The sequence below is a fragment of the Phalaenopsis equestris genome, unplaced genomic scaffold (assembly GCF_001263595.1).
Source record: "Phalaenopsis equestris unplaced genomic scaffold, ASM126359v1 Scaffold000761, whole genome shotgun sequence".
NCBI lineage: Eukaryota > Viridiplantae > Streptophyta > Magnoliopsida > Asparagales > Orchidaceae > Phalaenopsis > Phalaenopsis equestris.
Window position 1 is genome coordinate 233,995 of NW_018165201.1, and position 23,785 is coordinate 257,779.

General features: G+C 34.6%; 1 protein-coding gene across 5 annotated transcripts in view; it reads right to left on the reverse strand.

Moving 5' to 3' along the window:
- The window catches only part of LOC110030884 (probable serine/threonine protein kinase IRE), a 37,673-nt gene that overhangs the window by 441 nt on the left and 13,447 nt on the right, over nt 1-23,785 (reverse strand). For 2 of the 5 annotated variants that reach the window (XM_020733846.1, XM_020733845.1), the window contains exons 6-15: nt 17,038-17,130; nt 16,805-16,945; nt 16,613-16,705; nt 12,588-12,792; nt 12,057-12,142; nt 7,898-7,986; nt 7,684-7,735; nt 7,549-7,605; nt 509-682; nt 309-383 (exon numbers count right to left, since the gene is read on the reverse strand). In XM_020733846.1, coding sequence (XP_020589505.1) covers nt 309-383; nt 509-682; nt 7,549-7,605; nt 7,684-7,735; nt 7,898-7,986; nt 12,057-12,142; nt 12,588-12,792; nt 16,613-16,705; nt 16,805-16,945; nt 17,038-17,130 — 1,065 coding nt within the window. Of the gene's footprint in view, nt 1-308; nt 384-508; nt 683-7,547; nt 7,611-7,683; nt 7,736-7,897; nt 7,987-12,056; nt 12,143-12,587; nt 12,793-16,612; nt 16,706-16,804; nt 16,946-17,037; nt 17,131-23,785 lie in introns of those variants that run through there. The other 3 variants (XM_020733847.1, XM_020733849.1, XM_020733848.1) reach the window with 3 other exon arrangements.

Consider the following 23,785-nt stretch of genomic DNA (forward strand, 5'->3'; position numbering starts at 1 on the left):
ATATATATATATTATTTTGCTCGAGGAACCGAAATCCAAAGATTTGACTCGTGCCTCAGCTTGTTTGACTCGATCCAAACCAAAAGTCGAATAGTGGTTGAGAGCTTAATTATAATCTATCAATGCCTACATTAATAAGAAGAAGAATATATGCAAGTGACTTTAGCATAGTGGTGGAGAGCTTCGTTTTTCAATCGAGGTCCTGAATTCAAGGTCTTGCATATGCCTTGCAAGTGAGTTCGCATGTGCGTGTGTAAAAAAAGAAGGAACGAGAATGTAAAATGTGGAAGCAATATGGCAGATCCAACCTTATATGAGAAATTGCTGAATGAATACTTCATCTCAATGTTTCGAGAACTAAGGTCTGCCACGAATTCATCTTCCTGTTCAAAGATCAATCAAAATCATGAGTGAGGTAACATATAAGATTTATATAAATATATAAAAATAAATTTACATCATGGTAACATATAAAAAATATAATATATATATATATATATGAATTTACATCATCGTCTTCACAGCTTCCTGGGTTACTACAATCACTTGCGCTTCCAGTATCGATCATGTCATAAATTTCATTAGAGTCTGAATGAATTTGAGCATCATCTGAATTCCAAGCATGTCGACTCTCAAAATAACTGGTGTCTTCATCATCCTGCGTTGAGGGAATGAATGCAGCCTGAAAAAAAATAGAAATATATAAACTTTAATAACTGTAAAAAGATATATAAAAGACTTACATACATATCATACAATTCATATGTATTTACATTTCTAACATCTAAACTTTGATTTTTTTACATTTATAGAATTTAACTTGAGCGTGAAAAGGTGTATTTCACTTTTGAAAGTTGGTATTAGTGGTATATTTGATGTGATATGAAAATTTTGAGTGTTATGCATGTAAGAAAACTCGAAGTTTTAAGTGTTGGATATATAATTAAATAGAAATTATGCGGTATAAATGTAAATGTCACAAATAATTAAGTGTTAAATAGTGCTTAGCCAAATCACCTTGTCTTGAAAATTTTTTAGGATAATTTTTGAAGTTACTCGTTGAAGGAGAACAAATATTTATCATATCAAATCTCTAAATAAATATGAGGGGCAGAACCATCCTCAAAATGTAAATTTTATTTTTTAGATGTTCGAATAAAGCTTAATGTCTAATATAAATTATAGCGAAAATATAATTTAATTTTAAAAAATAAGCTTAAAAATAATTTAAATAATTTTTATCATATTAACTTAAAAGTAATTAAATTTTCTCATATTTCTCAAAAAAATAAAACATTGTTATTAAGTACAAATATATTTTAGGATAAAAATAAACTAAAGTATTAAGAAAACAAAAAAAAAAGTTCAGCTATTTTAGTTTGTTATTTATTTATTACAAATATATAAATGTTAAATATGTAAATACTGTTGACATTTGTATCTAATATGGGATCCTATTTGTAACTAGAATAAGTCTAGATATTTATTTGTAAATATTGTAACTTGCTCTATATAAGTCTATCATGAATGAAATAAAGGTGGTTCTTAAGCAGTAATTTCTATTTGGTATCAGAGCTAGCCAAGTTTCAGAATTCTTGAGCACTGTCGCGATTGCTCGAGCAGGGAGGATAGAGCAGCAAGAGCACCGCAGCAACGGGATCGCAAGGTCGCAAAAGGATCGCTACTCGCACAAGGGAAGTAGTGACACGATCGCAGAAGGACCGCGAAGCTCCCATTTTTCTCGTTGTTCGCTCTCCCGAGAGTAGGAGAGGGGGGGAGTTTGGAGGTTTCGCACATCCCATGCATCCCGAGCGGAGAAGGAGTTCCCACATCACAGATGGAAAACCGACGATTTAGTCTTTGCTTTTGAGCGAGCCCTAATCATGACAACTGGGAGCTTCAAATGTCGATTCCTTTCGTTTGCTACAAAGTAGAGAAGTGTTGATTCCGTTGTGTGTAGGAACAAGGAGGTTCAAGCGGCTTCAAGTGGATCATAATCTGACAAGGGCTTTGGATCTAACATATAAAGTAAAGAATAGTCAAATTGAGCTTGATCCTTGATGATGAAATAGATCAAGGTGAAGTCAGAGGACTGAGACGTACATGGTATAGGAGGTAAGGAATTGGAACTTTTGATAAAGATTATAAAGTTCTAAAAGTTTTGGTCGGGCTTATACAGGGAGATAGCATCTCGACAAAAGCCACTACCTCTGACACTTACTCCAACTCAAGTGAAGCCAGATCTCCCTCCTGTGAATCTGAAGCTTGATGGACGAGCCACATGTGTGAGTTGGTCGCGTCGTATTAAGGCTACTCTAGTGGGGGAGAGACTAGAAAGATACCTATAGAGGTTGAGCCAAAGAGTAATAGTGTTGAGAGGGATGAGTGGAGGACCGCACATGCCTTACTTTAAGCATGACTAATCAACTTGATGGTTCCATCGATTGCCTCTTCATTGGATGACATTTGAAAGCTGAGCGACATTTGGGCTAAAATTAAGATCAATTATGGAGCTGAGAACCACATGAGAGTGTTTCAAATTCAACGTGAGATAGAGACAGTAGTTCAGGGTGATAGATTGATTCAGGAGAACTCTGTAGATTTGGAGCGGCTGTGGCAAGATCTTTAATAACTTATCACCTGTGGTGATCGGGGGTGCAAGAAGGGAGAAATCTTTGTACAAATGAGGACTATGCAATTTTTGGGTCATCTAAACCAGACCTTTGGTCGGAAGAGATCAGTTCTCCTAGCTCATATGACTATTCTTACACTAGATGAGACCATTGCTGCGATGATACAGGAGGAGAGTCACATAAAGCTAGACTCGAAGCCGAGTGATTTTTCGGGTGCACGATCAGCATTGACTGTTGCGAGCTTAGGTATGTTAGTTGTCCAGGAGGAGACTCGCAAGTGCTACAACTGTTGTGAAGTTGGTCATCTGAGTAGGGCCTGCCCTAAGCCACCTAAGGCAAGAGAAAATGGTGAACGTGGACAAGGTGGAGGTTGTGACCGTGATCGTGGGGTTGGAAAGGTGAAAGAGGGGACTATCAGACAAATTTGATTGTAGCAAAGGACGAGGGAGAGACATGTGTGATCTTTACTAGTGAAGATCATGAGTGTCTGGAACTGTTGAAAAGGAAGCAGAAAGCAGCAGAAGATGGAACTAAAGATGTTTCAAATCCATCGACATCAAGGGGTACCATTGTCACTTATACTCGCTTCAGTAAAGGTACTGGTGACACACTTTCTCTTGCCTCTATTTCCATTGCAAAATCATTAGAATGGATCATAGATTCTGGTGCTTCTCGTCAGGTGACAAGTACTGCTAGAGAGTTCTCTTCATAAACTCATCCAACAATACTAGAGAATATGGACTGTTGATGGTACGATCCAACCTGCAGTTGGTAAGGATATATTGAGATGTACCAATCATATAAACTTTGTCCAATGTTCTGCATGCTCATTCTCCAGTAAACCTCTTATCTATTAGTGTCATTATTCTTCAGTTAAAATGCATTATTTTTTTTATGTTCCTCTGGTGATCTTCCAAGAGAAAGGGGCTGGAGGGACTGGAACGCGCCATAGCGGACTCTGGTATTTGGTCCGAGAGAGAATAAACTCAGCTCCGACATCCATGATGGAAAGTGTTGCAGCAGGATAATTTGGCAGGAACGTCGAGGACGTGTTACTGCTATATCACACATGTATGAGACATTCTAGTCTTTGTTCATTGAGTCTATTGTATCCATCTATATATGAAAAGACAAATAAGGAAAAACTGGTGAGAGATGCTTGTGAGTTTGGCAAGCGCACTAGGGGCTCTTATGTCTATTTCGAAAATAAGAGCTCTAGTATGTTTGATTTGATACATTCTAATGTATGGGGACCTTTGTCGTACTAGTTCTATAAATGATTATCGATACTTTGTAACGTTATTGATTGTTTTTTCTCGTGTTACCTGGATATACTTGATGAAACACAAGAGTGAGGTGGTTGCTTGTTTTAAAGATTTTTTGCAAGACAATTCAGACCTAATATGGTGCAGTTGTAAAGACATTGAGATCTGATAATGGGATAAAATATATCAACAAAGCATTTTGAGACTACCTGTCAGCTCAAGCAATACAACTCCAAACCGCATGCCCATACACACCAACACAAAATAGAGTATCAAAGAAAAAGAATCAACATTTTCTAGAGGTAGCTCGAAGCATGATAATAACAATGAATGTACCACAACACTTATGGGGGCAAACAATGTTGACAGTGACTCAATTGATTAACAGGATGCCCAAGAGTGCTGGATTGGGAGTCTCCTAGTCAAATGTTAAACGAAGACAATAGTGTAATCCTTCATTTGAAGTTATTTGGATGTATATGTTTTGTAAAAGACAACATACAATATGTAGGAAAGTTGGATCCAAGAGTTGTGAAATGTTTATTTGTGAGTTATTCTGCTACTTAGAAGGATTATGTCAACTGGAGCCAAATTGAGGAAAAATTCTTTGTGGGTATGAATGTGTCATTCAAAAAATTTGAACCATACTACACTCTAGAGGTGAATTCACCCTTCAGTGACTCAACAAACACTAGATGTATGAGGCAAGAGAGAGTGAATAGCAATGTTAATGGAGTGGCGCAAGTGGGAGCAATGTTATATCTTGTGATGTGGGATGAATCAATTGAGGAGACAAAAATCGAGGATATTGACCTCAATAATGGTAGGATTCAGGCTGAAAATGAGTTAAGGGTGTTTACACAAAGGAAGAAGCAAACTGAGAGAACAAAGTCTGTAGTGCCAACAAATCTCTTTGTTCCGGTCTTTCCCAATTATTGAAACATCTACACCATCCACATTTGATGCAAAAGTCTCAGGTGATATTATTCCTCCTCCATTCAGCCCCCCCCCCCCCCCCCAAACATTAAGGAAGACCTCCCACAGCAATGCAAGGCATTCTCTTGATTATTTTGGGTGGGAAGTTGACATTGTGAACTTTATTTCTTAATCTAAATCTCACATTTGCATGAAAAATTCATTGCATCATTGAACTCTGTCTCTGTACCTAAGTGTTGTCAGGTTACTAAAAAGGATCCCAAATGGAAAGCAACTATGCATGAAGAGCTTGAAGCTCTTGATAAAAATCGAACATAAGAGATTATACCACCACTAACAGAGAAGAAGACAGTTGGATGCAAGTGAATCTTTACAGTAAAACAAACTCCAAAATGAAAGGTGGAGAGGTACAAAACACGACTAGTGGCAAAAGAATATAGTCAGACATATGACATTGGCTTTAATAAAATATTTGCAGATGCAAAGATGAGCACAGAGAGGACAGTGACTTCTCTGGCAGTAAATAATGGATGGAGACTCCGCCAACTGGATGTGAATGATGCTTGTTTTTGTGGGGAGCTACTGGAGGAGGTATACATAGAGATACCACAAGGATTCAGTATATCCCAAATAGTGGGCAAGTTCTGTAGGCTTAGGAAGCCACTATATGGCTTGTTGAAGCAGTCTCCTCGAGCTGAATTGACAAGTTTAGAATAATGATGGTTGGCATGGGATATCAACAGATCAATGCAAACCACACAGTGTTCTTTCGACAACATGAGAGTCGCACTATCATACTTGTTGTGCATGTGTATGACATAATTATCACTGATGATGATGAGTCAGAAGTTCTCAACTAAAGCGAAGATTGAGAAAGTAATTTGAGGTATATGATCCAGAATAACTCAAATACTTTTTTGGGATTGAAGTGAGTCATAGACCTAAGGGGATGGTCCTATCCCAGATAAAGTATGCACTATATCTTCTCATGGACAGATATGCGGGGGGGTGCAAACTTGTTGTCTCTCCAATTGATTAGAATGTCAAGCTTAATACAAATGCAAATGAATTGGTTGATCATGAGATGTACCAGATGTTGGCGGGCCGCCTGATCTATCCGTGTTACACTCGACCGGATATTTTTTTTGCAGTAAGTGTGGTGAGCCGCTACATGCATGATCTAAAGAAGAAACATATGGATGCAATGTATCAGATTCTGAATTATCTAAAGTGTGTACCGGGGAATGGGTTAATATTCAGGAAAAATGGGCATGCAGATATTGAGGGCTTTTTTATTCTAATTGGGTAAGTTGTGCGGATGGCAAACGATCCACATCAAGATACTACATATTTGTAGGTGGCAACTTGGTCTCGCGGAAGAGCAAAAAACGGCCGATTATAGCAAGATTAACAACAGAGGCAGAATACAGGGACATAGCATTAGGAGTTGTTGAAGATGATGTGGTTGAAATCCTTGTTGGTTGAACTCAAAGTGGATCAAGAAACTCAAATGAAGTTGTGCTATGACAAGAAGTCGGCAATCAACATTGCTATTGACCTGTCACAGCATGATAGAACCAAACATGTGGAGAGTGATAGGTTCTTCATCAAGGAAAAGCTGAATAACGAACTACTGGAGCTATGTCATGTAGTCACTGGAGAGCAAGTGGCTAACTGCCTCACCAAAGGACTTAAGCTCATTAAACTTGTCTAGGTTATGTGACAAAATGGGCTTAGTGAATATCTTTTGCACATCTTTAGAGGGAATATTGAGATTTGTATCTAATGTAGGGTCTTATTTGTAAATAAATGAAGTCTAAGGATTTATTTGTAAATGTTGTAACTTGTAAGACTATATATAAGCTTGACATCAATGAAATGGAAGTGATTTTTTAGCAGAATTTGGGTGGTAGACATGTGAATGCTCCCATGTGAAGAGTGCTCCTGAGTGGAAAGTGGGAGGTATATTTTGTCTTACTTTGCAAAATGACTAATAACTTATGCTTTTTAAAAGTAAAAGCATAGCCCTTGAGGTACAACAGTAATGATGCTTGAATTTAAAGAGTAATTGAAAAAAATTAAGTATTAAAAAATAATTTTAATATAATATTCCAATTTATATATGTTCAAATAAATCATTATTTATTTAATCATGCTAATAATTTAATCATCTAGGTCATACATTATCACACAATTCTTTTGTGTACTACGTGAGAGCTAGAGAGAGACTAGTGTTGCTTGAGAATAGGAGAGAGCAATGGGCAAATTATATACATTAGGAGGGCTAAATAATAAAATTACAAGTCATAATAAAGAAAACACAGAAATTCAAGGGGGTCAATTGCCCCCCGAGTTGAATGTGGGTCTCCTGATGATAAACATATCATACAATTCCTATATATTTGCATAACTGAAAACAAATATATAAATGCCAATAATAATATTTAAAAGACAATTCCTATGTATTTACATATCTGACATCTAAACTTTGAATTTTACATTTATAGCAATTTATTACATATGCATGAAAAGTTATATTTTATTTTTTAGAGTTAGTAATGGTGGCATGTTTTGATGTGATATGAAAATTTTGAGTGTTATAAATGTAAAAAAAAATCAAGTTTAAGTATCAGATATAAAAATGTATAGAAATTTTGCGGTATGTATATAAATGTCCCAAATATTTAAATGTTAGATAGCGTTAGCCAAATCACCTTCTGTCTTGCAAGCATGTCCCAGTTTATGTCTTTGAAGAAGGGATGAGCCTTTACCTGTCCTAATCATCAGAATTTCAAGTCTGAAAAGAACAACTACTTTTCCAAAAATTTAATTACACGAAAAGATTTTACCTCTCCTGCTCCAGTGGCTCCAACTCTTTGGAGTGGATTCTGAATAAGGAGCCTGAAAAAAAAAATAAAAAATTTTATATTTGAATTGGTTTGCTTGAACGCTAAGTCACACCATTTACCGTTGTAAGAGTATATAAAGCCATCGATAGAAAGCACATAATAAAGTAAAAATTTTGAAGAATAATGGAAAATAATAGAGCTACACAACTCGTACTTATTAATTAAGTCATAGGCTTCATGGCTCATCTCTTGTGGTATTTGTGGCCATGATATGTCTCGATTCATAATATTGTCAAAAATTTTCTGCAGTAGAAACATTTACAGTAATGGATCATTAGAACATCTTCCATTTAATGGGACAATCCACGATGGCTTTATAAATAAAGTTTTCATACACATTTTTGAAGTAATAAAAAGAATTTTGAAATATCAAATTGAAAAGGCTCAAACCCAGTATAATAAGGAAACATTTAAAGGATCAAGTTCAATGCAAGTCTTAGTGCAAGATTGTAAAACAAAATACAAATAGATTTGGTATTTAACTCTAACCCTCTTTCTATACCTGGCCAACTGAAAGGCAAAAATATGATGAGAGAACTCTTGAATCTCTATGATAATATCAATTGGTTCATAGCAGAATTGAATGACTCTAGATAGTGCCATGCACACCAAAAAAAAATTTTCTTTTCCACTGTTTTTTTAAACCCATGCCATTTTGGTGAGCAAAAACCCAAAATAGTCCTTCAACTATCGATAAGTGACTAATTTAGTTCCAGAGTTTTAAAGTGTTCCGCTTTAGTCTAGGACTATTAAAAATTGATCCAAATTAATCTCTAGGATGAATTTCATGTTTAAATTTAACATCAACCATTAAAAGGTACTTAAATTTAAAGAGTTTTGTATCTATTCATCAATTGAAATTAAATAATTTATACACTATGTTATAATGCTTTATAAAGCATACATGCAAATAAAAACATTTACTGTGAACATTGATATTCAAATGTGAAAAATTATTGACAGAATTTATTGTGCGCCTATGATGACTTTTGATGTTATTTTGGGAATAAACTGATTAGTTGAACATTTTACTATGATTACAACTGCAAGAATAAAGTTGTTGAATTTGCCTGCTGAGAAATCATTTTACCTTTTTTCCTGGTAGAAGTGGTATATATTCTATAATCAATGTTTTAAACATTAATAAGTGAATGAAAAGTGATGTGTTGTCAAGGACTGAAGTATTGAATAAATATGTTCAATAATTCATGAAAACTTCAATCATAGCAAAATTTCTAATATGTTTTTTGAGAAATGATTTGGACTACCACATAAAGGAGAAGTTAATTTTGAAATTGAATTACAACAAAAGATATTAGAATATTCAAATCTTTTTTATAAAATGGTTCCGAAAACATTGTGAAAATCAAAATGTCAGTTGCAAAAATTAATATAAAAGGGGCTCATTAAATTGAATGATTCATCTTGAGATGCACTTATGCTTCTCCTTAAAAAGAAAAAAAAATCTATGAGAATGTGCATCAATAGAGAGTTGAATAAAATAAACATCAAAATTAACCAAAATTATAAAAGATTGATTATTTGTTTGTTTAGTTGAATAGTAGCATTGTTGATGTCATTTTAGGACTCCTAAAAGATATTTACGAAGTGGGTTTGGTGGGGAGGTGGTCGTGGAAGAACCAAGAAATGAAAATATGAAAAATTAAATGGGATACGAGCTGAAATCTGCTGTTGGACAGCAGATCCGGCATGTTAGGCGGCTGTCCTGGCTGAAAAACAGCAACTCGAATGAGAAAGCGATGAGATATGGGAGGTGAGAAGATTCCACCACCTGTTCCTGAGCAATATATAGTCACACCACTTGCAAAAGAAAAAGTATATAGCAGTCTAATATCCAAGAAATCAAAATACAATCTCTATCACACACAAAATAAATCAAAAATTCGAAAAAAACAAGAACTACAAAAATATAAATAGTACATTCTCAAAATAGCCTAATTAGAAATATAGAAATATGAAAGATATAGAACTGAAAATTTTGGTAAAAATCTTATCTCCTTCCTTCATGAGTTGGGCTTTTACAGAGCCTTACAATCCCTTTTACAAATATCCACTAGACTTCTTCTATATTCCCTATTTACAATCAAAACAGTCAAAATAGGATACAAATCTCAACACTCCCCCTCAAGATGGGCAAAAGATATCCACTAAGCCCATCTTGTCACATAATCCAGACAAATGTAATGAACTAAGTTCTTTAATGAGGCAGTCAACCACTTGCTCTCCAGTGGCTAAATGACTTTAGTCTAGTAGCCCGTTATTCAACTTTTCCTTGATGAAGAATCTATCAATCTCAATATATTTGGTTTTATCGTGTTGCATAGGGTTGTTGGCAATGTTGATTGTTGAATTGTTGTCACACTACAACTTCATTTGAGCTCCTAGATCCACCTTGAGCTTGACCAACAAGGCTCTCTGCCACATCATCTCGACAACTCCTAAGGTCAGGACCCTATACTCTGCCTCTGTTGTTGACTTTACTACTACATATTGTTTTCTTCCGAGTGACCAAGTTGCCTCCTACGAACATGTAGAATCCTAGGGTCGATCTTCTGTTATCTGCATAACTCAACCAATCAACATCACATAGCCCTCAATGTCTAAATGTCCATTCTTCCTGAAAATCAACCCCTTCCCTGGTGCACTCTTCAGTTACCTCAGAATCTGATACACTACATTCATATGTTCCTTGGATCATGCATATAGCGGCTCACCATGCTCACTACAAATGAGATATCTGGACACCTGTTACTTAGATAGATCAGACGACCCACCAATCTCTGGCTTGGTTGCCCTGCATTCAGCTTAGCCTTTTGATTAATTGGAGAGATTGCATGCTTGCATCCTACCATGTATGTTTCTGTGAGTGGATCGAGTACATACTTTCTCGGAGCCAAGACCAGCCCCACTGATCCACAAGCCACCTCAATCCCAAGGAAGTATTTGAGTTGTCCAAGGTCCTTCACCTCAAATTATTTGCCTAATTTTATCTTTAGTTCAGTAATCTCTATCTCACCATCATCCGTGATAATCATGTCATCAACATACACATCAGACAAAGTGATGTGACAATCATTCTGACATAAGAACACCGTATGGTCGACATTGATCGCCTGATATCCCATGACCACCATAGTTTTTCTAAACTTGTCAAACCAGACTCGAGGGGACTGCTTCAAGCCATAAATTGACTTTCGGAGCCTGCACACCTTGTTCACTGTCTGACTTGTACAAAATCCTTATGGTATGTCCATACACACATCCTCCAGTAACTCACCAGGAAGAAAAACATTCTTCCCATTGAGTTGATATAACCTCCACCCACCATTCACAAGAAAAATCAGTGTCTTTACTGTGCTCATCTATGTAACTGGTGCAAAGGTCTCATCGTAGTCAATGTCATATGTCTAATTGTACCCATTGGCTACCAATCATGCCTTATAACGCTCAACTTTCTCTTTTGGATTTTATTTTACTATGAAGATATATTTGTACCAAACTGCTCTTTTCCCGGCTAGTAATGGTACTATCTTTCACGTTTTGTTCTTATCAAGAGCACCAAGTTCCCTAGCATTGCAACCTTCCACTTTGGATCATCCTTAGTTACTTACCAACACTTGGGTATGAGACAAACTAAACAATGTGATATGAAAAACCAAAACAATCAGGATTGTTTAATGTGTCAAATACCATGCTCATGTGCTTAAAAATAATAGAAAGTTCTTTATTGCACTTCATTATTAAATCCACTCACTTCACTCCTTAACTACACTGATTTTATCTGTAAATATTCATCATCAAATCTAGTCCTTAACATCAATAGATTTTCTCAGTAAAGTTGAATTCCATGAGAAGATATCAAGCTTAAGCAAGGTATAGATATACCTCTGCAGACTGCATAAATAATCAATCACAATAAAAAACATGTATAAATTTTATTGCACACATAACTAGATCCCAAGTATTTAAATAATTTTTATGAATTATTTTCCTCCATTCATTCCTTGTGGGATTCATTTCATAGATTTTGGCAAATATTTCAAAAAGTGCTGTCAAAAAGTTAGGGGAATAACATTAAAAAATTAGTGCATTGCTGAACAAATTCAGCTCGAGTTGATTAATGTGGTCATGGTTTTACAAATTTTTTTTTCTTTTTATCATCACTCAAAGTAAATTATTGACCAAATTTGTAGTATTTCTTAACAAAAAGTAAAAAGGTAGGTTTCTAAATTAGGAAAAAATGGAAAAGCAGTAATAACACTTGATATAACATTAAACTTACAGTAGCATACCTGTGGATGTTCAGCATTAAATGGTGGAATACCTACAAGCATTTCAAAAAGAATAACTCCAACTGACCACCAATCAGCATTTGGGCCTGTAAATTGAATATTGAAAAAAATCGTATCTTAATTAGCTGGGATAAGGCTAATGATGATGGTCATAATCATTTGAAAGATTCAAGTGAAAGAAAACTAAGGTCTTGTTTAGAATCAATTTTATTTTTTGCTTTTGTTTTTATTTTTTCTTTTTTTTTTAAAAACATATTAGCCTAGTGTGTTTTTTACAGGTTTTTATTTTTTCTTTCTAAAAACAAATTACCATATTTTTTAAAACACTCTAAACAACTTGTAGGTGTTTTGAATGTTTTTAAAAATAATCATGTTTTAATCAAATATGTCAAACATTTTCTTGTTCAAATCAAAACATAAACAAAACAAAATAAAAAATAAAAAATAGAACATAAAAAGCAAAATGATCCCAATCAGCCTCTATGTAGTTCACAGTTTACCGAAGAAGAAAATTCAAAATAGATGGCAAACCATGCGGCATTCCAAGAAGTATCTCCGGTGCCAAGTAATCAGGAGTCCCAACAGCAGATTGTTTTCGCCTTTGCTCTCGTTTTTCTGCTCGTAGAGCTGATGGTATTGGTGCCTGATCAAAAATTACAGCACTACTAACATCTGGGCCAGATAAATCATCAGTGCTGTTGATAAGTCCAACTTTAGAGAGCCCAAAATCAGTCAACTGTGGAATGATAATTTAAAGCGTGAGAACCAATAACTACAAGTTTATCAGAATATAAACTATAATAAAGAATACAAGTAGTGAATTAAAGTGCAATGACTACTAAGATATCTCATTATTGATATTGGACTGAACATTGCAAATGATAAGCATGCTTCTACTTGTTATGAAAATATTTCGTCCAGCTTGGCGTGGTAAGGTTGAATTAAAGCAATAACTAGAAAACATTATTACTGATGCGATTAAGTTATAGGTCTAAATAGATACAAATTAATTCTTAAAACATAGGATGGGGGAAAAATTCAATAACAATACTAATATTACATCTAGAACAACTTTAACAAAATCCATTAAGTCGTGGCTTTTCACAATCATGTTCAGAAATTTGTTCAAATAGCCACACTAAGAAACACCTGAAGATTGTTTAAGATTCTAGCCAAACTCCACTACATTAATTCCAATAATGAAGTTAAATACAGCTAGTACTTATGGAATTAACCATAGCTTATGGAATTAACCATAACTTTCTGTGAAAGAAAATAAGTAGAAAAAACACTAGCAAACAACAGCCATAATCAAGTGAGTAACACAATCCAGACGGCTCGATAAGCGAAACATACTTGTTGCATGAGATAATTACTTTCTGTTCTTATTATTTTGAGCAACAACAAGCAACAAATCAAATTGTTGGTGAGGTGCCTTCATATACTTCAGATATCAGGAGAAGCATCAGGAAGACAAGTTACACTACCTCAATGATAAGGAGTTTTGAGAAGCAACTTTATATATTCTTCTGAACTTTGATGAATCTAACCATTTATTCAGCAAGAATTCTAGTAATTAAAAATTGTTTGAGTTATTACTCAGAATTTTATGCTAACTTGTTCATATAGCTAATAATGTGGGCAGGTTGTTTGTCGGTAATTTAAACATGGATGACAATTTTGTCATAAGCAAAATGATTGAAGAAGAATTTCTGATATTGTTCAAATTAAACGTAAGTTTAAGTAACTCTTCAATTCACCAGTAAATAAGTTGCAAGCTCGAATTAAAAATAATTATATTTTAAAATTTGTAATAAGTTCATAATCAGAGCAACGAAATTACAGATCAATGTTTATTAGATCTTATATGGGGGTCTAATCGAAACATCGCTACATTATAAATATTTGATGTGAATGGCTATAGATTTATAACCAATTTCTAGTGTGAAAGGAAGAAGACGTATAATTGTGGTGTTTATGTTCGAAAAAATACTCACTTGGCGTAATAACTGAACATTTTAAAAAAAAAAATAATAATATAGTAATAATAATAAATGAGTGTCGATGATTAGAGGTATGAAAATTTATTTCACGCTTATTCAAAAACTTTTCCTCATTCGAGCCAGGAACAAAAAGGAGGCAGCAACAGTGAAGTAGAGGAGGAGGGTGATTAAGTGAAGTTGTCTTATCTCACCTACCTGAAGTCGTAGTATCCCGCTTACCTGTTTCGACGCTAAACCCTAGTCGAAGGGAAGTGGCATTGCATAAAGTTAAAATTAAGAAAGAGATTATAATGCAATAGTTAATTAAAATCAGTAAGAAAATAAAATTTATTTTGATTCAAAAGCTAGCATATTTTTTTATCAAAATAATTTTAACAATATTAAAGTAATGATTCCATAAGTTGATTGAAACTGAAAAAAAAAATTATATATAATGATATGTTAAGTAATAAATTCAATATAAGTATACCTTAAACATAAGAGAAGAGAATTATACTAAAAAGGAGAGGCTAATATAAAGATGAAATACAAAAGGTCTTAAAGTTAAACTTTCTAGAAATTGTTTAATCGATTAAAGCATCATAGTTTATTTAAGTAATAAAGATATGAGGAGTAAAAGTAAAAATATTATGTTATATGGTTGAAGTAATTGAGTTGAGAGACGTGAAAGTTAATTATCACAAAATATTAAATAATAAAATTAGGGATTGCAAAGATTAATGATGATTTATACGCTTGAAAGAAAATAATCATTAAAAATGAAAATCGCTGTTTAAAAAGAGCAAAATTAACTATATAGTTAAATACAAGAAGTAAAATGTTTTGTAGATATAATTGAATATAATGTGTAATTTTAATGTGAGATGATGAAAATTATAAAAGAACAAGTCTGACATACAAAATTTGTTGGTATAAGCACTATACTAAAGGGAGCAATGTTCAGAAAATAAGTAACAAGATAGCTTCCTAAAGGGGTAGGCAACTGCGTTTCTACTTTATAGTAATTAAATTCATGTAGCTTAGAATTTCGATGCATCAATTATTATGTCCTTTTCATATACACTTGAGAATATTATTATCACAAATATTTTTTAACAAGTGATTGAACATATAGTTACTTTAATAAATCTGTCCATATCGTTAGATGAAACATATACCATCTTATAAAATATATTATACATATTTATTATAAGTAATACACATACAGTATGATCATTTCAAGTAATATGATAATTAGAAATAATTTTAAGTGTATATTGAAAGATGGAGTTCATTCTTTATGATACTAATTAGGAAACTTATTTGCGCATAAAAAATAATTATCTACTTTCAAAAGTAGAAAAGGTTATTGAGATGATCATACCTTAAAGGTATAATTAGATGGTATTCCGATGACTTGTGAATTATATCAAGAATTTAAATATTAAAACGATAAAAAATAAATGAATGATAGTTCATATTAAAGGAGCAATATTAAAATGTGTTTTATTTAAGTTCATGAATAAGAAATAAGTATGATTTACGTACAAAATTTTATATGCATATTGATTTCTACTTCTTGAATTACTAAAAATTTAAAATGTATTTAGCTACTAAGGTGTTTAACTTACACAAAAATAGATGAAATAATTTTCAGGAAAATCTCCCTTCAATTAAATAGGAGAAAGAATAAAAAAACAATGAATATTACACAAAGATAGGTACTGCAGTAAATATCTGTATCCAAAGAATTTTGAAATAGTGTATCCTAAAGAAAAAATGATGTATTTTTGAAAATTTCATGAATAAATTTTAAGTTTTATTTGGATCTTTTGCGGTTGAAAAAATTATATTTGCAAATTTTTTAAATGTTAAATAAAGAGAATTTTGTGTCTAACTGTATGTTCCCAACTTGTTCCAAGTTTTTGAACTGGATCATGACAGTGCAACAAGAGTTTGTTCCAAGTTATGAGTGCAGGTATCGGTTGAAGAGGTGAAGCAGTAACATCAATGATGGTGACAGATTTTGGACATTTGTATGCTCCTCTTAAAGAAGATTGTCCAAATTAATAATAGCATATAATTTCCTTTATTTCCGATGAGCGTTTAAGTACATACTCTCATAAAGTTGTCCCAAAGGTTTTTCATATTCAGGGGTGGGCCGGGTTTGGCCATCTTACTGAGGCCTAATGCATAAAATTTGCCTGGGCCCAAAGACAAAAATTGGCTGCCTTGTTAAGGCCAGAACCACATATTACCAGCTGCATTATGAGTAAAATTTGTGAATAATTCAATGAAATAAACATTACAGCCTATGTTTTCATCTTTTTGTGCCTGGATGTTTGTATGGTGCAGTTGTTAATATATGTTGTTCCACAGGTGGTTGTCATAATCCAAATACAATCGAAAGGTTTAAATTTTGCAGCATCATTTTTATTCTAAGTTTTGCATCATCTTTCTACTCGGTGATTAGTTATAAATCTAATTGGAAACAGTAGAATTTAAGTTAAGATAAAATAGGTTGACCAAGGAACCATAAATGCGAAGAAATATTTGAAGTAGCGGGATGCTTACCTTTATATGACCATCACGAGCTATTAATAAATTGTCTGGTTTAAGATCCCGATGAATAACATTCAATGAATGCAAGTATTCCAGTGCAAGAACCTGCATAAGTTAAAAATCAAATTCAAATAAGCATTACCTTGGGCCATTTATGTAATATATGCTGGATCCGACCATTTTTCACTACAATTTTGTGCTTACTACTTCAGCAATGTATAATCGAGCCATGTCTTCACTTAAACATCCTAAATTTCTCAATAAAGAATAAAGGTCACCACCATTCAGGTATTCCATCACCAAATAAAGGTTTTCCCTAGATGTGAACGAATAATAAAACCGCACCTGTTTACAACAAACAAAGCTAAGATCTAAAATGCCTTGTAATATAAGGATTGGAACACCGCTTCATTATAAATTATGGGGAATATGCTTACCACAAAAGGATTTCGAGCAGAGATAAGAATGTTACGTTCAGCCAAAATACTTTCAACTGCATTCTTACGAATCATATCAGCCTTTTTAAGAACCTGTTTCAAGTTTATAGAGCATCAGTACCTTAATAGAAAATGAAACTTCTCCATGAAATCAATATTCTCTTCCAACTAATCTTCAGTTAAATATGAAGCACAAACTAGATTAGTGGAACATTTTGGAAAGTAATCCTGATTCTGTAAACTTCCAAAGGTAAATGTGTAGGAAAAGCAGAGAAAGCACAAAATTCATAATAAACTCAGTCCCCATACCTGTCTATTCCAACAAACAAGCATGTCAAATACTGTAAATCGTGTCTCATTCCACGCTAAGGATTATCAACCATAGGGTGAACTCAATTAAAAAAAGTACTGCCACATTAGCATAACAAGTTTAATATGGATTTAAATTAACTTAAAAGTGAAAAACTTTATAGGTAATTAAGCAAACAAGTTGTTACAGTAAAGGATGTAGGATATTATCAGTTATAAGGTTTCTTATGCAAATCTAGTATAGACTGAGAGCATAAGCTGAATGCAACACTTCTTTTCAATAGAAACTAATGAGATTTGTATCAAACGTAGGTTTATGTTTGTAAATATATGAAATTTAGAGATTCATTTGTAAATGTACCTTATAAGGCTCTGTATAAGCCAATCATGAATGAAATGAAGGAGGGTTTTTGAGCAATAATTTCTATATGGCATCAGGAGCTTGACCTAGCAGCCAGCCAGCCTCGTCCCGTTTCCTTTGCATAGTGCCCGCAATAAAGCTCGCTGGGAAGGCAGTCAGGATCCCGACACCGATAGCTTCGTGTGGGAAAGGAAGACGGGAGCACAGCGCGTAGCTACATTGCGATAGGTGTCACTGGGAAGGCAGACGGATCGCGGCACTTCTGCGATAGAGAAGGCAGACGACATCGCGGCACTTCTAATCACGATAGAGCTTGCTGGGAAGGCGGACGGGATCACGACACTTGTGATTGCGATAGAGCTTACAGGGAGACGGGATCGCGACACTTTATCAGAAGGATTGAAGCTTTTCTATCACGAAGGGCTTCTGCAAAGGTTTGATGCGAGAGGAAGGAGCGGAGCAGGGCTTCACTTTTGATGTACGTAGTAAAGTCCCGTGATTATCTTCTCAAGGAATTGTGGTTCAGAAGTCATGGAAGGAAGTCTATGTGTATTATGTGTGCTGTAAATTTATTCTTGTGATTGAGGATGAGGAGACGAAGATACTATAGGAGGTAAAACAATAGAACTTCTGAGAAATTTGAAGTTTTGAAGATTTTGATTGGACTCATACATGAAGTAGAATCTCGACAAGTGCTACTACCTCAACAAGTGGTCCAAAGCAGGCAAAACTAGATCTCCCTCTCGTGGATCCACGTATCTGAGTTGGTCGTGTCAGATCAAGGATGCTTTAGCAAGGAAGAGACTAGAATGATACTTGACGAAAGTTGAGGCAAAGAGTGATAGCGTTGAAGGGGATAAGTGAAGGACTACACATGCATTGATTTACACAGTAGTTATGAGGGCAAGCAGAGTTGACAGAAGCTCAATTGATTAACAAGATGCCCTCAAGTGTGTTGGAGTGGAAGTCATCTTGTCATATGTTGAAAGGAGATAATAGTGAGAGTCTTACATTGAAGGTATTTGGTTACCATCTGTAGGGAAGTTGGATTTTAAAGCCGTAAAATGTGTGTTCGTGAGTTATTCTGCTCCTCAGAAGGATTATGTCTGTTGGAGCCCGATTGAGGACTCTTTGTGAGTATGAGTGTGTCATTCAGAGAGTTTGAACCATACTACACTCTCGAGATGAATGCACCCTTCCGTGACTCAATAGGCGCGGGAGATATGAGGCAAAAGAGAGTGAGTATTAGTGATAATGGAGTGGTGCAAGATCAATGTCATGTCCTGTAATGTGGGATGAATCAACTGAGGAAACAAAAATCAAGAAAATTGAACCCAGAGATGGTGGGATTCATGTTGAAGGTGAGCTAAGGGTGTATACATGGAGGAAGAAGCAAGCCGAGGGAACAAAGTCTGTCGAGCCAATAAGTCCCTTGTCCCTACACCATCCACCTTTGATTCAAAACTCTCAGGTGATATTATTCCTCCTTCGTTCACTCTTAATCCCAACATTAAGGAGGACCTCTCATAGCAATGTGAGACATTCTCCATTTTTTTGGGTGGGTACTTGACATTGCAAATTTTATTCCTTATTTTAAAATTTCACATTTGCATTGAGCATTCATTGCATCATTGAACTCTGCCTCTATACCCAAGTGTTAGCGGGTTGCTAAAGAGGATCCCAAGTGGAAAACAACAATGAATGAATAGCTTGGAGCACTTGATAAAAATCGAACAGGGGAGATTGTACCACTATCAACAAAGAAGAAGACAGTTGTATGCAAGTGGATCTACACAGTGAAACAAACTCTAGAAGGGAAGATGGAGAGGTACAAAGCACGACTAGTGGCAAAAGGGTACAGTCATACACATATGACATTGAATACGATGAAACATTTGTACCAATTGCAAAGATGAGCACGGTGAAGACACTGACTTCTCTGGTAGTGAATGGTGGATGGAGACTCTACCAACTGGATGTGAAGAATGATTTTCTCATGAAGAGCTACTGGAAGAGGTATATATGGAGATACCAACAGAATTCAGTACATCCTAGTTAGTGGGCAAGGTGTGTAGGTTCAGGAAGTCACTATATGGCTTGAAGTAGTCTCCTCGAGTCAGGTTTGACAAGTTTAGAATGGCGATGATTTGTATGGAATATCGACAAATCAATGCAGAGCACATGGTGTTCTTTTGCCAACATAAATGTCACACTGCTATACTTGTTGTGTATGTACATGAAATAATTATCACTGGTGATAATGAGGTAGAGATTGCTCAATTGAAGGGAAAATCGGGAATGCAATTTGAGATAAATGATCTAAGAAAGCTCGAATACTTTCATAGGATTGAAGTGGCTCATGGACTTGAGGGAATGGTCTTATCTCAGAGAAAATATGTATTGGATCGTCTCACGGAGACAGTTATGGGCAGGTGCAAGTTTGCAGTCTCTCCAATTGATCAGAAGATCAAGATCCGTACAGAGGCAGGTGAATCAGTTGATTGTGAGAAGCATCATTGATGGTGGGCCACCTGATCTATTTGAGCCACACTCGACCCGATATCTCTTTTGTAGTAAGTGCAGTGAGTTGTTACATGCATGAACCACGGAAGGGCCACATGGATGAAGTGTATCAGATTCTGAGGTATCTGAAGAGTACATTAGGGAAAGGGTTGATATTCTGGAAGAATGAACATGTAGATATTGAGGGCTTTTGGGATTCTGACTGGGCAAGTTGTGCCGATGACAGACGATTCACATCAGGATACTGCATGTATGTAGGTGGCAACTTGGTCTCGTGTAAGAGCAAGAAACAGACAATTGTAGCAAGATCAACAACAGAGGAAGAATACAGGGGTCATGGCATTAGGAGTTGCTGAGATGGCTTGAAAGCCATGTTGGTTGAACTCAAATTGGATCAGAGAGCTCAATTGAAGTTGTGATGTAACAAGAAGTCGGCAATCAACATTCCTAACAACCCGGTGCAAAATGACAGAAACAAACATGTGGAGATTGATAGATTCTCCATCAAGGAAAAGCTAAATAACGGATTATTGGAGCTTTGTCATGTAGCCACTAGAGAGCAAGTGGTGGGTTGTCTCACAAAGGGACTTGGCTCGTTAAATTTGTCTAGGTTATGTGACAAGATGGGCTTAATGGATAATGGATATCTTTTGCCCATCTTGAGGGGCAGTATTGAGATTTGTCTCATGTAGGATATTTGTAAATAGATGAAATATAGGGATTTATTTGTAAATTTACCTAGTAAGGCTCTATAGAAGCCCGTTATGAATGAAATGGAGACTTTTTGAGCAATAATTTCTATAGAAACTTCGAACTAAATGCCACTGTCTTATGCAATAAAACATGTGATTATAGCTAAAAAATAGGCAGGCAACTAATCTTGAACAGCAGTTATTATGATTACGAAAATAGTAAATAGATTGTAGTTTGATTGAAGTGACTCTCCTGAATAATGAGAAGGGCAGAGTTTACACTCATCTTAGCTTAAGAATCCTAAACAAAAATAGCAAAAGAAAGGGGTATTGTTAAAAAAAGGTAAAGGGGATAAACCACTTGGCAGCAAGCAGTATTTCCTTTGTCACCTACCACCATCCATCGGCAGCAATCAGAAGCAAACGGCACATTCAACTTCCGAAAGTAGCAATGAGCGGCACATCCATCAGTGTAAGATAAATGGCTCAAGGGAATAATCAAGAATTTTCTCAATGAACTGAATTTCAGCCTTACGTATATTTTTATGAGCGGACTATTTTAATCATGATCAGATTTTATTTTCAAGCAGGTCCATAATGCGTTAGGTTGATGCGAGGGACTACAATGAACAACACCAAAAAAAATGAGAATTTATAGAATCTATGCGTATTTTAAAGCAAGGGAAGACTAATTCTCAAATTTGATAGTAAAACTGAAACTTCTTATAAAAATCACAAGGCAAGTTTTCACTGGAGAAAGTACACTTTAGGATTTTCTAAGGGGAAAATTGCAGGCGATGAGTGATGCTTCCTTCCTGAAGATGGAGTAGCTTATGTGAGTTTGCACTTGTATGGCACTTAGTGTCGGACTATAGAGTAAGAGTCAAATGCAAAAACAATATGGCATGGCAACAATTCACCAAAAAGAAACTTCACAAGCAAGAAACATAGAGTTCCTTGTGAAGCATACCTGGGGACTCAATAAGTAGGGAAATTTAACGACTACTAACTCTGCTTGATGAAGACAAAGATGATGGGTTTAAGTTCCTCGAACTTAGACATACAATTAATTAAGGTTTTTAGATAAAAATAAAAATTATGGAAGATAAAAAAAAGCCAAATATTAAAAAAGAAAAATAGGGAGGAAGAAAAAGAAGGAGCTGAAAGATTGTAAATGATAAAAAAGCCTCACATTTGAAGAATTATACCTCCCAAAATCTTCCGGGAAAGGTTTTAAACTCAATTTTAATTTTGATTTAGGTTCCATTGTAAAATTATTAATTTTGAATCTTTTGATTGTTTTGTCGGTGTTGGACCTGTTTCTACTTTGGTATGGATTATTTTTTTATATAAATTACATTAAAATTTTATATTTGAGATATGGACGAAAAATATTAACTAAATTGGGTACAAGTTATAAAACAAATGAAATCTGATGGGCCTCGACAACAAAATTCAAGTGGAACTTTCATGAAAGAAAAAGAGTTTCAACAAAATTTCATTCAAGGCCCATGAGGTTTGGGTGAATGTATAAAATTTTGAATGACACTTCAATAAATTTTGATTTTTTCCAGAAACTCTAAAACCAATAACTAAATTAACTATATTTGGAATGGTTTAAATTAAGCTGTTTTAAAATCAGTTTAGAATTTCTCACACATCCAGTTGATCCCATCGAATTAAAAAGAGGTATCACAAGTGGACGACTCACAAAAACTCTATTTTCACCAACACTCATCCTAAGACAAGCTCAAGTAATTTTGTTGCAAGCCTGAATCAGCAACCTAAATGAGGAAATCAATTGTTAAATTAAGAAACAAAAAGTGTTCTTTAAGATCACCACCTACCACTGTCTATTTGCATCTTTATCTATTATGTAATTGACATAAAGAAAATCTTTTATATTATAGAATATTTGATAATTCATAGAAAAACATACACAAGTATAAATTTCTGATTTTACAGATATCATTGAATCCTTGTGCATATGAAATAAGTGAATTACTTACAGGAATATTCAAATAAATAATAATTGCATAAGAAAAATGATTATGACGGGAAAAATGAGTAATAGAATGGCATAAGAGATGTGATAAGTAAACAGATAATGTTGAACTAATTGCCAGTATCAATTTGATTATTATTGACCGATGCTTCTTCTATTATAGACTTGTAGTTGCTTCATGTTTCATGAACTTTAAAGAAATAAAGTATTTTTATTTACTCAATGTTGTTGCTCATACTAGCCTCCGACCAACATATATATTGCTTCATTTATCTCTATTAAATCTTATTTTAACACTGAATATCTCATTGAGTCTATAGTTTACCCAATATTATGATATTGTTTTTCAGAAAAGGGTAAAGAGCAGATAAACTGTTATTAGTTAGATTGCCTTTTGTATAGCTTTTCAATCGAAAATAATTTAAACAATTTTGAAGACTTTTGAGGTATGTTTTTATATATTTAAGTGTTTGGCAGTTCTGTATATGATTTGAAAATTATTTTGCATACTTCCCTATGTATTTTGATACAAATGAATATTAAATGAGATGAAGCGCTTGTGATGACTTAGTGAGATCAATCCTCCACTTACTTGGTCCTGATTTGCGCATTTCAAGATGAGTGTTGGTGGCAATTGAGTCAGACTGCGTTGTCCACTTGTGTTATACCTCTGTCTGAATTGAGAGGGACAGCTAGGTGTAACGAAATCATAAGTCTATAATTTAGGAAGACGAAGAGATTATATATAAAAAAATAAAAATGCTATTTATATCATAGATTATTATTTGGATGCTCTTAGTCATCAAGAAGCCTCTTGAAAGGAAGATCAATATGAGGAACCTGTTATAAACATCTTAT